The 15,313-nt window shown below is 37.0% G+C and overlaps 1 protein-coding gene across 4 annotated transcripts in view; it reads left to right on the forward strand.

The window, feature by feature from the left end:
- tnksa (tankyrase, TRF1-interacting ankyrin-related ADP-ribose polymerase a) overlaps positions 1-15,313 on the forward strand; it is a 99,653-nt gene that overhangs the window by 11,240 nt on the left and 73,100 nt on the right. For 2 of the 4 annotated variants that reach the window (XM_079847747.1, XM_079847748.1), the window contains exon 3: positions 3,317-3,412. The exons of the other annotated variants lie outside the window; for them this stretch is intronic. In XM_079847747.1, coding sequence (XP_079703873.1) covers positions 3,317-3,412 — 96 coding nt within the window. The remainder of the gene's footprint in view (positions 1-3,316; positions 3,413-15,313) is intronic. 4 annotated transcript variants of the gene reach the window in all.

Below are 15,313 nucleotides of genomic sequence, written 5' to 3' on the forward strand. Positions count from 1 at the left end.
CATTAAGTCATGAAGTCAAATGATCTTATATTTTAAGAGACAAAGTCTTAATAATCTTATTAAAGTCTTATTTATCTTGACACCAAGTCATGCAGGGTCTGGCAGGGGTCCTCCATCTCTCTCCATTTTTTTCTTTAATATTTCTGAATGTTAGTTGCACCACACAACAATTTAGTTTGATAAAAATGTTGCTAAGCTACTTAATCATGTTTCCTTTGCAGCAAAGATCTTTTCTTTATTATAATTTTTGTACCTGAACATTTGTATCATGCTGACATATATACCGTCGCCCGAAAAATATCCAAATGCATTTTAATACTAAAATTAAAACATTGCAGTGTAGTTTTGAACTAACAAGTCTATCCGGACAAAAAAGCATTGTGTTATTGACCCTCCAGAAAGTATAAGCATGCTAACAACGTAGATGTGTCTCATAGAGAGGGGGACCGCCTGCAGAGCGGAGGTTACCGAAATGTCCCCTCGACGCCTGTCGCCTGATGGATAGGCTAGCTGTCATAAGCACGCCAGCGAATTTTAATCATCCCATCGTGTCACGCAGACACTTCCAACCCTTTGTGCCCACCCGCCCCACGGCAGCCCACCGCTCAAGTGCTTTCATGACACCAGTGTATGCAAATGTGGTCTCTGTGGGGCCTTTAGTGCATATTAATTTGACTGAGAGGGCTGATGGTAGCTGTATTTTCCCACTTAGCTAAACCTTTTTCCTCATCCCTTATTCTTCTGCATCAAAACCAGAGTCCTCCCTTTATGCAGTGGTGTATTTCACACACTGGTTTAATGCTTGTCAAAACGATGTTTTTCTGATGAGAAATGGATGACCTATGAGTCACCGGCATAGCAATACAATCAGACTCGCGCAACACAAGATTGCTCTTCTTTTTTTAATTCAAGCTTCTTTGCCAGAATTCCTTCACTTGTTTCCTTCTCAGGCTTTAAATATTGGACACTGTAGTGTTTTGAGAACAGCTTTCTTGTAAAACATATGCTTTAGTCGGTCCCAACATGATGGGCCGTCATCAACAACACTATTGTTCAAAATAGTTTGAGGTTGGTCAGATTTATTTTGACCAAAAATACAGTAAAAACAGTAATATTTTGAAATATTAGTACAATTTAATATAACTGAATTTTCAGCATCATTACTCAAGCCTTTAGTGTCACATGATCCTTCAGAAATCATTTGAATATGCTGATCTGATGCTCAAGAAACATTTCATATGATCAATTTTTAAAACAGTTGTGCTGCTTAATATTTTGTGGGACATTTTTTCAGTATTAATTAGCTTGCAGTAATTAGCTTGCAGTTATTTATAATCTTTTTTTTTTCTTTCAGAGAAGATTGGCTGACAAATTGTACAACAACCAAGACATTGATAGTGAGGTCAACTCATTTATTTATTTTACAATGTATTAGGGCTGGGGAGTACATTGAGTACAATACATCAATATATTTTTTATAAACAATGTAGGAAGAGGCACTACCTTTTATATTGATGGACAGTAGTTGAGCGCATCTGAAAAATAGTGAAGGACACAGAGTGAGTGTATAATCCCATTTTGTCCTAAACATGAGATATGCTTTATATTAAGGGCTTCAAAATAACTACATAGATAAAGCCTATATAGTAAAATAGATATAGTAAACCTGCTTAGTTTAAATCTGCTTGCCTCTTCAGATGCTCTTACAGATAGCCTACATGTGCAGACAGATACTTGCGCTGTTTAATGTGTTTGAGATGTGGTGTTTGCCTCTTGGTACGTTTTACAGGTATATTCTCCATCTGTAAACGTTAGCAAATCTTGCTGTCAGGAGTGGAGCCTTATGCAAGCGAGTCTCCGCTAAACTTCACAGACTTAAGTGAACGAAGCATCGCCGCCAAACAGACGGAGCGCAATAGAATAGGAGCACTAAAATATAGCTACATTTTGTAAAATATTTATTGTTGTACGTTAAATGTGCCATATTTAGAATTTTAAACCTATAAGTAAGTGTGTTTTTATGATAGCAGTAACTGTAAAGTGATTATTGTAATGGGTTAAAGCTCAAATGAGTGAATGTGGGTTCCTCTTGCCAATTAACGTTTAGGCTAGCCTGTACTTTTGTTTTGATTTATTAGTGAATTTAACTTTTGTTAAACTTCTGTTTTTGGATTGTAATGTTGTTACAATGTTAGAATGTTCAGAATGTTAGAATACACATAATATATGACACAGCCTACATGGTTACTGTATTTGTTTTCATAGCCTTCAATATGAACATTGTTGCACAACATTGGGCAGGATGTGAAATCATTTTTGTAAATAAATAAATAAATACAGATTTTTTATTTATCCAAATAGAAAGTAGTTAAAATAACTATATCTCTGTATTTTTTGGCCATATCGGCCAGACCTACAATGTATAATACTTTTTTTAAAATTTTTGTTTATATATTTAATATTTTGAGAAATATTATTCAATGTAGTGTTTTCTTCAAACAATAGAAGTCACCAAATGGTCACCAAAACGGAAATGCGTCAAAGTACAGTGAATATTCCCTGCACAAATAAATCAATAATTTGATCCAGGTGAACCCAAATCAGATTATGCAAGTCTTCCTGAAGACTGATTAGTCATTGTTGATTAGTTGATTTTGAAATCATTAGTATCAAGCTCCTGGACATTCCCTTTGATTTGAAGCAATGGAAATGCCCATTTTTATGAAGTATTCTGTGTAATTCCTCTCTGATGCCACAGATCTGTGTGACGAATTGTAGGCAGCGCGAGATGTGTGGAAGTGTTACTGAGGAGGGTAGTGAATTGGACAGGGAGGGCAGAGGGAGGGGACGTGTACGTTAGCCTGTGTACAAGCGTATGTTGTTGTACAGAGAGAGAGAGAGAGAGCGAAGAGAATTGGAGAGAGTTGATAGACGCTACTCGCTCTAGGTGCTCTGCGTTACTTGGGTATCAAAAGCAGAGCGCCGGTGAACGGCTCTCGTCGTCTCTTTCTTTCTCTCAGGGGGCCGTGGAGAGGATCGAAAGACATGCTTTGATATTCCACTCTCATACCCGAGTTCCCGTCACATGCCTGGAGTCGGACTCTCAGTGTAACATGGGCTTTTTCCCTCCGTCTCACTGCAGTGTGTGTTTTTCCGTGCGGGCTGTTTTCGCTGCTGCTCCTGGTGCGCTGGTGCGCGATGTGTGTTTATGTCTGCACCATGCCGAGGCAAGCGCTCCCAGTCAGCGGTGCGAGCGGTCCCAGCAGCAGCCTCTGTCTGCCTGAGTTACGATACTGCTTGTGTTTCCCCTGCACAGTTCTGCTCCAGCACGGCGCCGATCCCAACATCCGCAACACCGACGGCAAGTCTGCCCTGGACCTGGCTGACCCGTCCGCTAAAGCTGTTCTCACCGGTGAGTGCAGCAACCTCATGTTCTCCATTCCCAGTCTTTCTGTCTCTCTTTTTCTTTCTTTTATCAGTGTTTTCATCTTGGAATGTCTGATACTCTGATACTATGTCTACACAGCTTTGAAATGGAGCAGCATTGTTATGCATCTGTATCTTCACGTACTAAACGTGAAGATACAGATGTTTGTGTAAAGTGGGACTGTTGTTGTCCTTGAGCGCTTCTCTGCCTGCGTGCTCTCTGTAGGGATGGGTGACTATTGAACATTATGGATATGTTTGTAATGATTTTCAAGTTAAGCTACATCGTGCTTGGCCATTAAAGTGTAACTTCGCTGATTTTCAACCTGCTTTGTATTGTTACAATTTTGGTAGTGTATGTAATTGTACAATGTTTACTCATTCTCCTTGATACGTGGACCAGTAAATTTCCATTTATATGTCACCAAATCACTTCATCTGGCGGACTTTTGACAACTTCAGGGCTTTTATAGCTGCATTTCCATTACCTTTTAAATTGCACAAATTGAAAATTGAAAATACACCTGATGGAAACTTTATCAATTTAGCAAAAACTCGCATGTGGTGATTTTTCAGGCAGTTCGAAAAAGGAATGGGCTATATCGCTAAACTGCAATGGAAAGTTTTTTTGCATTTACAGGTCACCTGGCATTCGTAAAAGTCGATCATTCTTTAAAGATGGCGCGGTATGTTTGGACAGAAGACGAGACAGAGTTCTTTATTAAACTCATAAATTACAAAATAATTATGGAAAAACTGTATTCTAAACAACAAAGAAATGCCACAATTATCAAGACCTTGAAGCAGATAGAAGGGAGAAACACCCAGAAACACCTCATATGTGGCTACTCCCAAGTATAAGGGGCTTTCCTTGCCATTAATGCTTGAATGACAAGCCTACGTCTCCTTCGATTTAAAATAATAGCTGGTGGCTGCGATACACATAAACCTACAAACATCAGTTGCCATGATTTTTGGAATGATTTATCACGAGAGGATAAAATTACGTTTTAGTCGCATAACATCGGTTAATGGAAATGCCGTCATTTCGCAATAATGTGTTATTGACATTTAGAAAATATCACAAAAGTTTTGGGCAAATCTGTAATGGAAACCAGGCTCAATATTAGGGCTGCACAATTAATCGAAATGAAACCACATGCGATTTGGCAAAGGCTGCGATTATTTTATGTCAGTGCAGCGCAGCTGATCGGTAGTAAATGCTGCTTCATCTAAAAGCCAGAGGGCGCTCTCACGCCGACACGCCAAATTTGCCCTGTCACGGAAGTAGACGACAACACGCGTCATTCCAGGAAATCCCTATGGGCATCATACTGTCTTAGCTGAATAAACAGAAGATTGAAATGCTTTGATTGATTTATTAAATGTTGTCTTTTGTTTGACAAGAGGTTCATAAATGCTTCTCATGTTTGGAAAGATGTTTGACAGGTGTTGCTTTTTCAAATGCAGTGCTTTCAGTTGGAGCAGCATTTACTACCGATCACAGAGCCGTACGTCACTGACAAGCTGCGCATAAAAAATAATCGCAGCCTTTCGGTTAATACTCCAAATTGGTTAAGCGCGATTTCCATGTTAATTGTGATTAATCATGCAGCTATGAAAACTAAAGATTATGCCTCCACATTTTTTTTCCTTGTCCACAGACCATTGGATCGACAGAGTTATTGACAAAACAGTTATTGTAAGAGTAGGTTTATCTCTGAAAATTGTATCATACTATGTCTACACATAAAAAATACTGAAACGGCTTTCAGTTTCTTTTAGTATTCCCCTCCATTTGACCTAAATCACTGTGTCCGTTGCCATCCAGTTTGAAGTGTTAACTACAAACACAGAGGTTTTTCAGATTGTCTGTAGCAGTGTTCTCTCCAATATCAGGGGTTTAAATTAGAATTAAATTAAATTAGAATGAAGAAGTGTCTGTGACCCATCAAATATGTTTTTCCCCCCAGGGGTTTAGTTTTAATTGCGCAAATAGCAGCATAAAAGACATGAACATGGATTCACACATCGTCACATCACACACCTGCAGCGCTTCTGTGAACGGAATAAAAGGAATAAAATAATCATATATAAAAGGAAAAAATAGATCTATTTGCAAAATATATTTCCGTTTATTAAATGATTAAATAAATCTTTGGGAAGACAAAGATTCATTATGGCAGGGGCCAAAATATTTTCAATGCAGGAAAAAACCTGCATGTTTATGCTTCTTTGTAGCCTTTAGCCATTGCCTACAACATGCTGTACTCTTCACTGGAAACTAAAAGTAACTCACTCCCATTAGGGCTGTCAAATTTGCTCAAAAATGACGTTCGAATATTCCCTCTAAAAAACACACGAATATTCGAACATCTGTTTGCGCATTTTGTCAATGACGCGCATTACGTCAATAACAGGACAAATTAATACAAAGAGACATAACTACTTCAGGGTGTCCGCGGATCCTTAAAAAGTCTTAAAACGTCTTAAATTTGATTTTTAAAATTTAAGGCCTTTAAAAGTCTTAAAAAGTCTTATTTTTACTTATGAAAGGTCTTAAATTTTCGATGGCAATTTGACTTAAACATATATATAAATGTTTTCTAAATTAGAACCATCTAATTAGCGTACTTTATTCTGTCTTTGTGGATTTGCTTGTTCACGTGACATTTCGCGTCATTCGCGCATTTCGCGGCAGCATTACGTCCGTCTCCTACAAAAAAAAAAAAAAAAAAAGTTCCGTCTCCTACACGCGCGAAACAGGAGGAGAGAAGAAGCGAGTTGGTAAATGTCAGTTCAGTTCTAAGTTCAGTCTTTATGTGCGTAGTGGTGTGCAATGTGTATTGTCTACTGTTTTAACGATGTACGAGGCACTGTGTGAGCTGACATCGCTTTTGTCTGTCGTGCTTTCACTGCGTGATGTGTGCTGTTATAGGTAGGCTATGTTCCCAAATTAGTTTTTGTCTCATATTTATATCATATTATGTTGTTATCATAGACCTACAATATCACATCAGCAAGACTTCCGTTTTAAATTAACAATAAATTAACATTGTGAGTTAAATTTTATAAACGGTATTGTCAATATTGTTTGTTTTCCCTTTATTTCGCTGACGAGAATTTCAAAATGAAGCCATAGCAGAGTCTCAATGCAACAGATAGCGATGAGTTTTTGAATGGAATCCGCGTTTTGAACGAATCAATTTAATGATTCAATGAACATTCACTTGCTTCCCGAATGAATCAGCCTTTTGAACGAATCGGTTGAATGAATGACTCCCTCAACTCATTTATTAAAAACAGTGACTTGCCGCCACCTACTGGCAGCTTTAGTTTCATATTTAGAGTACTTTTTAATTAGAATGTTAAAATTAGAAATCAGTTCATATTTAACAATCTCATAGCTTTATTTATGCAATTGTAAATGCAGTGTACATTAATGCCAGATCTGATGCCGCCACCGTGTCACCTCTGCACTGCAAAGATGGATTTTGATTTAATGATTTAATTTTACTAGTAACAGTGGTATTGTGTAATTATTCTAATAAAATTTAATTTGAATGTTAGAATTTGACATAAAAGGTGATGCATACATCTACAAATGTCAATATATAGGTGAAAATGCCCCTGGAAATTAATTTAAGATGGCAAATATTACCCCTTAATAATTTTTTGAACTGACCACTGCATAGAATATCAAAAATATGAATATCTTCGTCAGTCAGCTGTCAACAACAGGCCTAAACCAGCCATGGCACCAAGCACAGAAACACAATCAGTAAAATATTATCTAATTATTACCAACAAAACTTTGAAAATATCGATCGAGACATATTTTGTCAATATTGCACACCCCCTAATGCATGGTATTAATTTTGATTTCTTCGGGTCTTAAAAAGGTCTTAAAAAGTCTTAAATTTGACTTTAAAAAATGTGCAGAAACCCTGTACTTGTATAGGTAGTAAATTTAAGTTTAAACATATTTGACAATGTATTACCAACACAAAACCAAGTAAATATGGCCAAGACCGCAGACCTCACTCTCGCTCACTCGCAGGCACTCTCTCTCTCTCTCTCTCTTTCGCCCTCGCGCTCACGCGCTCTCTGCGCATAACGGTTTAAATTAACAACAACAATAAGCACGTTGAGTGCTGATCAAGAGTTTTGTGCATGCAATTTAAGGTCGCGACTCTTGTCCCAAATATAGCAGGCTTTATTCAGTGATTGATACAAATTTATTAACATTTAATTGAAGTTTTACAGTATAGAACCGACATTGAACGCTCCGAGCGAGCTGTGCTGTGGTAAACATGGAACTTTTCTGTTTAACGTTAAATAAAACGAGGCACACAATTCCGAGAAATGTGACAACAAAGAAATTTTACCCTGAGGTTCATAAAAAATAAAGTGCTATTAAAAAAGAAAAAGGCTACTTGGTGCTTGTATTAAAAAAGGAAAAACTGACTGCAATTTATTCCATTGTCTTTTTAGTGCACTGTCAACTTTCAGCAGTGACGCTGTGCTAGACAGTACGAATTCCTGTTTTTTAAAACTATTCGAATATATATTCAAATTTAGAATATTCGTTGACAGCCCTAACTCCCATCAAACTTTTGCTCTTTGAATCCTTGCACCTGGGAAAAATACAAGTCTACACTAGTATGACTGAAAGTTTGCTAAGAAGTATTTCCTTCTAAAGGAAGGCAGTGTTTGACTCTGGTAAGTGTATCCATAGCAGACTGGTGGGAGTGGCCTTGGACCACAACCTTCTTAGTGCATTATGAGTTTTCCAACCTTTTTTCTTTGTTTTTGTTTTTTCTAGTCAGCACCAATTTCAATTTGTTTTCGATTTTCTACTGGACAGGCAGCCAAGTTTTATTGAAAGCCTATTTTGCCAGCTTTGCCAAAGTAATTCACCACTTTTAAGTTGTAACTCTGTTTAGTAATAGTTTGCACCGTTCTAGTGTCACGACTTTCGAGCTTCAGGGCATGAATATGGACATGTCATTTGTTGATCATTTTTGTGTCATGAATTGATTCAAAACTCTGATTCAACAATTTGTTCATCTATCTATATTCGTTTATATAAATTTGACTTTTTATTAGTGACAGGCAGATGTATTAACCAGGTCAATTAATCAGCCCAAGATTGGCCGACTAAAATAATTCCTTTTGCTAATGTTTGATTAGAGCCTTGGGTCGGATGGGTAGGTGTTAGTGGCCGGTGGTCTGGAGCCTTAAGTCTGCTTGACTGGAGTTGTAGCTGCAGTCAAGCTGGAAGTTTGACCGGGTGTATCTCAGGAGCCAAGCCAAGTTGGGGCTCCATACCCTGGGCTTAGGGGGGCCTCCTAGTGGGCCCCCCACGCCGGGAGTATGCAGCCTTAAGTCGGCTTAGCTCCCGAGTTATGCCTGGTCAAAGGTGGAAGTTTGACCAGGTGTATCTCGGGAAGGAAGCCGAGTTTTGGGTCCAGACTCTGGGGTTAGGGGGTCCCCTATAGTTGCCTGGAGTATGGAGCCTTAACTCGGCTTGGTTCCAGAGTTATGCCCGATCAAAGTTCCACAGGAAGTGACCATATCTCAGGAAGAAAGCAGAGTTAGGGCTCAATACTCCTGGCATATAGTGGGCCCACTGGGTGACCCCTCCATGCCCGGAGTCCGGAACCCTAACTCAGCTTGGGTCCCGAGTTTTGCCCAGTCAAAGCTGGACAGGAAGTGGCGGTATCTCGGAGCCGGAATGTCCCAGGGTCTCAGGACTGTGGGGAATGTACCTCTCCATGCCCGGAATCTCAAGCTTGGCTACTGAATTATGCCCGGTTATACATAAGGAACTTTAGGACAAAATGGCCTCTATCTCATTTGAATGAATGTGTGTAATTTGTAGGTCTATCTAAATATAGTTGTAAATGACGGTAGTAAGTAAGGTAAGGTTAAAAGGTCAGTAAGGTAAAAGCACACAAAGAAATGTTATAATTAAACACTTTCACTCAGAAAATGTATCAAAGTTTGCAATTAGAGGGATTCCTCATTGAAACGCATGAGGTGGGCTTAAATAGTTCCACAGTGAGTAATGGTGAAAAAAGACAATGTTTTCCTTTAAAAATGTAAGATATGTTTACAAATATATGCATGGAGCTTAAATATACTGTGGACTAGTATCATAGTAATTTTCATTGTGCCCACATTGAGAAATGTTAAGTTTTTTTCACTCAAGGTTAGCTTGTGTTGGCTATAGTTTGCATGCGTTTTGTGGCACTGTACCATTTAAGCCCATCTTTAAAAAAAGTTAATTTATGAAAATAATCTTCTCTACAAAACAATTTATGATGTATTTATTTGTAAATTAATGTAAAATGAATCACAAAAAAATAATTAATTTTTAATTATTGCCTTAATTCTTTGGCAGTCTATCTTTCTGTAAGGCTAATGGTTTGACCTAGAGATTAGCTTTGAACGCAAGCTAATAAAACTCATCTTTCCATTTGAAGGAAAATTATATAAAATGATAAAGTACTATTTATTCATACACAAAAAACAATACATTTATCTCTTATTTGACTTAATATCAATGTAGTTACCAAAGAAATGGCTGAAAATTGCAGAAATGTGTTGATTTCTGAAGGGTCCCGAAACACCAAAGTTTTGGGGTGACTTTGTGTGAGGTCCCCTGAGACAGCATACACATGAGTGGGGCTAACTCAACATAGCCAAATGTGATTGGTATGCAATACAAAATGCCAGGGAAGTAACAAATCACTGGATTGGTTAAAATAATGAGCAGCATAAAATATGATTTTCTCCTTTTTTTTTATTTGACTTCAGGCTTAATGGGTACACTTACCCTAAATATTGTGTAAAACTCAACATCAGCCATTGAAAAAGCCATATTGGCTGACTACTTAAAAAAAAAAAAAAAAAAAAAAGATTTTGTTTGAAAAACTTTGATTTTATTTCTTGATTTAAACATTACATTTAATTATTGTTCACCCTAATTTCAGTCAAAGAAATAATTTTGAGAAATATTTTCTGTATTTTATAAGTGGTATATTATTGCATTACACCATGTTTTTTTCATGTAAATATCGAAGCAGACTTGTCCGCTGATAGCTTTGAAAATATATGCACCATGACTTGGTAAAATCTAACTATCTACATTTTATAACACATCGCTTGGCCCTGATCTTTGTATTGTTTGGGGGCAGAGATTTGTGTATTATCAGGCTGTACTGATTTTTTTTACATGGTCCTGTTAGACACATTTCAATTGTGTTTACACGTAATTGCATCATTTCCTGTTTGGTAAATACATCAGTTGCACAAGGGATGTAGAAAGCCTTTCGTCAGCGGGGTAATTCTCCGAACTGACAATACGTTTTGCTGCCAAGAAGTATCGTAGTAAAATTTCACTCTTCATCTCTCACAGAAACACAGCAACGGTGATGCGTTATAAAACGATTCTCATTCTGAATTCAATATAAGCTTTATTAAAAGACATTAGACTTCATTGATACAACAGCTGGCAGCATTAAGATATTGATCATTTCTCACATGATGTAAACTGAAATGTATTCTGTAATGAAATGTACATCAGATGCAAAATCAAATGAAGGTCATTTCTCAGGTCTCAAAAACGATTAAGCACATTTAATCAAGTGGAGAGATGCGTATGATCTCATAGAACTACTCGATATGCAGAGGAACTGCAGCAGCCATTAGAAATTATATGTAAATGATGAGATTTGCCATGAACATCTGTTTTTCTATCCACTTCTCATAGCAAATCAGAAATAAGGTGATAAGGTATAAATGGCAGCTCCTGGTGTGAGTGACAGAGTTGATGTGTTTGGTTTTGTGAGTATAAATAGAGCAGGAGGCAGAGCATCAGTCTCTAGATTATCACAGATAATTGTTATAGATCCACTTTTCCTGCCTAGCTACCTGACCCTGCCTGTCGAGCCTCCCATCATCTGTCTAGAAATATCGAAGAACAGCATTCATTTTATTGGTAATCAGGGTTGGCCAGCTATATCATACCAGACTACACACAACATACAGCTTTTTCATTTATCTGCAACCTAACCCCTAATTACTAACTGAAGTATTCACATAGAAGCTGAGCAATGTGAACTGAGTTATTCATGTTGTTGTTTATTTGCCCGAGGTGAGTTTATCTCCTCTCACTTTTGTTCTGATAATTTGAATGTTGCTTGCACCAATTACATTGCGAATTAGCCGTTTCGCATCACAGTTGCCAAAAGGCTTTACTTTAGAGGTCTAATGCCATCCAACCATATGTAAGCATAGCTGCATTTTCTTCAAACAGCTTTAGAATAAACCTCCGGGTCATCAAGTCTGTTTTTGTTGTTACAGCTTAATGATCGCGCATATTAACTTGTCTAGGTCAGTTCAGCTGCACGAATGGCTATTTATTGCAGTTTTTGAATGAGTTTGGTGCCTTGAAGCTGCTTATCAGCTGCTTAAATTGATCGAGCATCCTGTTTGTTTGTTTTTTTGGATGGAGGCTTTCCAATAAACAGTCTGTTGAGTGTAATTTGAAAATGGAGTCTGCCCGATTAAGCCAAGTGTTTTTGTTGTTTATTGCAAGGAATTTTGAGAACTATTTTTACATCCCTTGTGTTTTTAGGCTATACCAGTTTTTGGAGTCGCTTGTATTGTGGCAAAAGTTATTGCACAGTTGCCAAACATGATAGTTACGATTTTTTATTTATTTAAATTTTTTTCAATTATTGATGAGGAAAGCAATCATTTGATGTAAACATGTCTCGGCTTTGAGTTTGTGTTGTGGGTCTGGGTAATGATGAGGCAGGCATGACACAGACTGTCAAGCAATTGATAAAATATATATATTTTTTTTAATTAATTGAAAAGAGAATGCTTGGTCGTTACTTGCTGTGGTGTTCAACAAAAGTTTGGAGTCAGTGAAATTTTTTATTAAATAAAAAAGATATACTTTTAAGGATGCTTTAAATGGACCATTATGAATGAATTTTTATTACAGTTTCTACAAAAATATTAAGCAGCACTACTGTTTACAACATTGATGATAATAAGAAGAAATGTTTCCAGCACCAAATCAGCATATTAGAATGATTTCTGAAGGATCATGTGACACTGAAAACTGGAGTAATGATGCTGGAAATTCACAAGTATATTACATTTTAAATCTATTAAAACAGAAAACTTTATATATATAGATTTTTTTAGCATTGCATATATCCTGTATATATATTGTAATATAATGTCTTAAGACTTTTTTTTTTTAATCCTTTATAAACCAAAAATCTAGATTTTCCTGGCAACACCTAATGACTTTTATTAGGGCCATTGCAATGATTATGTTATGTAATGGTTAACATTATTAGTTATTATTCATTCAGATAGTTAGAAATGCCATTAGTATTCATTGCTTCATATGTCTTCTTCACGGATCCCTGGTTGAAAATGCTGGCTTTCAGCGAACACCAGAGTAGACAGTTTGATTCATGCCTATATTTGACACATAAATAACACCCATGTGGAGCCATTGCCTCTATGGAATGGCAGATTTTGAAGGACCTTGAGCTTGACTTTGATCATGTGGTAATGCCTCTGCCATCATATGATGTCCTTACAAAGACAAAATGTTCCTTTAAGTTGCATTAGACACACTTGCACTATAGCTTTTTGTGAAATGATCAATTACCACTGAATGCTGTGTTCCACACTGATTCTTGTGTTTTTGCAATTATCTTTTTTAATTTATTTAAAGGCTAATAGTTTTATATGAATAATGAGGCATTTAATTCTTGCTAGAACACTGATGGTTCAGATAGGGAAGTTATTAGCTTAATTTTGTATGTGGATGTCTTAATTTTATAATGTATTTGCCACACAATTTGGCTGAGGATTTTAATAAAAGTCTGTGGTTTCTGGTGGCTAGTGTAAAACAAAGTGCAATAATTGGACAAAAAGTGCCAGTGCAGAACTGAACATATTCCTGGCAGAGCACTACTGTTGTAAGTGGTATTAAATATATGTAATGTTTAGGAAAATTGCCCGTGTTCTGCACCATTTTCATTTGAGCGACTTCCAGATAGTGATTAAAGGGAGTTTAGATGTGAGCTTTATGATTAATATGACTCTACCTCTAATATGAGACACAGAAAAGGGAAATGTGAGACTTGATTGAAAAATTGTAGACATTGTTAAGGCTTGTTATGTAAAGTATACATTTCGTGTGTAGGTTTAATCTAAAATGATGACGCATGAGATTGCAGTTATTTGTTAACTAAATCAGTTTTGTTTGGCCATTCTCAAATGTCAGAGTTCACCTCGCCCCTGGTGCTGTATTGTAATCAGATGTGAGTAAATTTCTCTATTGTCACAGGCTTGATGAATCCAATTTGTTCGGCTTGTTTGTTTTGCAGAGATTAGTTCATAACACTTCAGAATGGAACAATCAAATAGCCGCTGGCATATCATCCTCTTGCCATGTTAATCAGAACGCTGTTCATTTAGTTTTGCTTGATAGACTTTCAAGAAGTACTATTCATTAGGGCCCACTTCCCATGATAAAACAAAGTTATTTTGAGTCAATACAAGTTCAATTTCACAGACAAACAAAAAACCTTGTCCTTTAAAAGAGCGAATCCCAGGGTGAGGCGTCTGAATGATGACTCTGACATTTATGTGTGTAATGGAAAGATGTTTGAAGTCCAGATACCCTCCAGCACAAAAACAGTGCAAGAAAGCAGAGTAAATGTTCTTATGAGATATAGAGCTGAATTGGTAAGGTAGTGGACTGCTGCATGGCTTCAAAAAGAGCCCTTTTAACCATTATTTCTCGCATGCTTTCAGAACGTTTTTCTCAAGGACTAGAACCTCTGAGCTTTTGTATTGCCCACTTTTTTGGGTTCTTTTTTCTGTGTCTGTTCCTTACCATCTATAAATGGATTTATGTTGGTCATATTACTCTGAGAACTATAGAGTCTAAACTGGAAAATGTCAAGGGGAATACAAAGTCACTGATGGTCTTGGATGATGTTTTCTCTGGAACTCGGGGGGAGGGGGATAGAAGTATGGAAAGAAACAAAGTTTGTTGATGCAAACTCCAACTGTGGCATTTCCTTAAGTGGTGAAATATTGAGCTGAAATTTTTCTTCTGCATAACTATTGGTGTCAGTTTTTTTTAAACCCAATGAAGTCACTTTCCAACCAGTGCTTTGAATATCCATTTAGACTTTCATCATACCAAATAGAAAAAGATGATAAATATTGTCCCTTTGAAATGTTCTGCAAGATTACTTACATGGTTTGCTTTTAAAGTTATAGTTTTTCATCTCATAGCAGTGCAACCATACCCTAGACCAGTGGTTCTCAAACTTTTTTGGTCACGCCCCCCCTTTAAACCTTTTTTAAAAAAAAATCTGCCATCAATTATTCTCTTACTATTATTGATTCAGTGAAAATAATGATATAAACAGGAATAGTTTCACTTTGTAATGTCATTGAATTATATAACAGTAAGAGAGAATAATAGAGCAGAACTTAAACTTTTAATTAAATAAACAAAAACATTTAAATAGTTAAGTGATGCTTTGGATGAACACTATATAAAAGCACCTTACAGCTTTTGACAGTGCCTCACGAGCTCAGCTTCTTGTTGGTCTTCTTACCGGAACACGCACAGCAGCGGAGTGAAGCGTTCACAATAGCAGCTTGTGATTCGCCCATTGCACATAGAAAAGCTATTCTATGGCGAGCAACTTCTATGTTGGGCTTGTTCCAACGGTCTGAAGAAGAACGATTCAGTGTAATTGCCGTTCGTTGCTGCTTTATAAAGGCAGAGCTCTAACCGCTATTCACACACTTGAACGCCGTAGTAAGG

This window comes from Squalius cephalus, assembly GCF_949319135.1.
Source record: "Squalius cephalus genome assembly, chromosome: 17".
NCBI classification, from domain to species: Eukaryota; Metazoa; Chordata; class Actinopteri; order Cypriniformes; family Leuciscidae; genus Squalius; species Squalius cephalus.